Raw genomic sequence first — 1,778 nt, 5'->3', positions numbered from 1 at the left:
TAATAGAAGTTGGAGAATGAATCTTTTACCTTAATTTGGATTCTGAGGTTCTCCATTGTGACATTTGTCATTTTTTTTTTCTTCAGATTTTAAACGGAATTCCATTTTTAATTTCCATGATCAAGTGTCTATATTAACCCTTTCTGAATTCTTGTGTTATTATGCATTTTTACCACGGAAATTACTTCTAAGAAAAAATTTAATAAAATGAAGAAATATTTTCGGAATTTGATTCTCATAAACAAGAATTTTCGACGGGTGCAAATTGAACACCACTGACGAAAACAACTAAGTACATGAAACCAATATATAATAAAATTTAACGAAGGGGGTTCCTTTCTAGTATTCACAATTAATTTTTTAGCAATCCACTTTGACTTGCTAGATCCACCCATTCTCGAACCTCGTGTACTTAGCAAGACTTTAGTGCATCTGGTCAAAACTGGTCTAATCAACTTGATGAACAACTCAAATTAGTTTTGATTGTCTATCTAAACATTAAAATTAGAGAGCAGAAATCATCTTCATCACAAGGAATAGTAATTCCCATATCATGGTTAAATCCAAATTCTTCTTCAGCCCTTTGAAGCAAAGTTTGAAATTCAGGATGTGTTAGCCAAGAAATTGGAATTATGTATCTGCTCCTATTTTCTCCCACATATACAACAAAATGTCCTTTTGGGACATCACTTGGCAGGCCATTCTCATTTTTCCCAAAGCTAGAACACTTTTTGAGGATTTGTTTGAGTGCTGCTGTTTGACTTGCTTTCTTTAGAGCCATCTTTTCTTTTTTTGGGAGAGAATTTTGAAGGGAAATAATAGTAGAAATGAGAGAGGGGGCACCTGATTAGAAGGGAATAGTTTGTGTTCGGAAAGAATGAGAATGAAAGAGGTGTATTTATGGGGAGAACAAAAGCATGTGAAGTGAATGGGGATAAAGAAACTATTATAGGGCCGTGGATGTTTTGCATGGTTGGCCACTTGAATAGACCTCACCCCTCTCTTAACCTCAAAGTCCAACTTCTTTTGGAATCTTTTTATTTTTATACGAAGTCTTCTACGCGTATAAAATTACACTATTGAATCACATGCTATAATATCATTATATCGTCGGACAACTTCTTAAGCGTAGTGGAGATTGGAGTAATTGGGAATGCCGAGATGACATTTATCTTCCTGGACCTTAGTGGGTAGATCGGAAGATTATTCTGTATAAAAAATAAATTCATGCCACTTAAAAATAAGAGTTTGATCTGATTAGAATTTAGGGCGATCAATTTATCCGTCAGCAAGACGCTCATTAACAAGGCCAAAAAATAATTAACTTATATGGTTTTGATACCAAAATGAGGTATCAAGAGAGAATTTGACAGGTAGAACTTAAAGAAGAAAAGAGAATGAAGAACAAAGAGGAGGATAGAAGGAGCAAGAGAGAAATGAGAAGTTTATTGAGATAAATCTTCAATTCATGCCTTACAAATGTGTTTCACTCCTATTAATACTATACAGAAAAGAAATGAAAAGAAAATGCAATACACAGTAAAAATGCACACACTAATAACCATAACTACTTTTCCCGCCAAATTTGTAATCATGCCAAAAGTGTGTTATCGTTCAACTCAGCCATCCAGTGGAGAAACACCCTTGTCCTCAAGGGTGATGGAAGGAAACTTGGTCTACACAATAGAAGCTAACCCCACGTAGCATAAGATTGATCGAGACCAGACCATTGCACAAGCCACTGAGCTACTGCTTTATCACCACGCTTGACCATGCGT

At 35.3% G+C, this 1,778-nt stretch overlaps 1 protein-coding gene across 1 annotated transcript; it reads right to left on the bottom strand.

Annotated features, from left to right (window-relative positions):
- Positions 1-225: 225 nt before the first annotated feature.
- LOC124895878 (auxin-responsive protein SAUR50-like) lies at positions 226-938 on the bottom strand. The gene has a single exon (XM_047406306.1). The coding sequence runs from the start codon at positions 779-781 to the stop codon at positions 488-490; it is 294 nt and encodes a 97-aa protein (XP_047262262.1). The 5' UTR covers positions 782-938; the 3' UTR covers positions 226-487.
- Positions 939-1,778: the final 840 nt, after the last annotated feature.

Source organism: Capsicum annuum, chromosome 2 (assembly GCF_002878395.1).
Source record: "Capsicum annuum cultivar UCD-10X-F1 chromosome 2, UCD10Xv1.1, whole genome shotgun sequence".
Classification (NCBI taxonomy): Eukaryota; Viridiplantae; Streptophyta; class Magnoliopsida; order Solanales; family Solanaceae; genus Capsicum; species Capsicum annuum.
The sequence above is the reverse complement of the archived record's forward strand: the minus strand, read 5'-3'. Positions and strand labels throughout refer to the sequence as shown.

Coding starts and splice junctions, on each gene's coding strand:
- LOC124895878 (XM_047406306.1), bottom strand. CDS start 781: ATGGCTCTAAAGAAAGCAAGTCAAACAGCAGCACTCAAACAAATCCTC.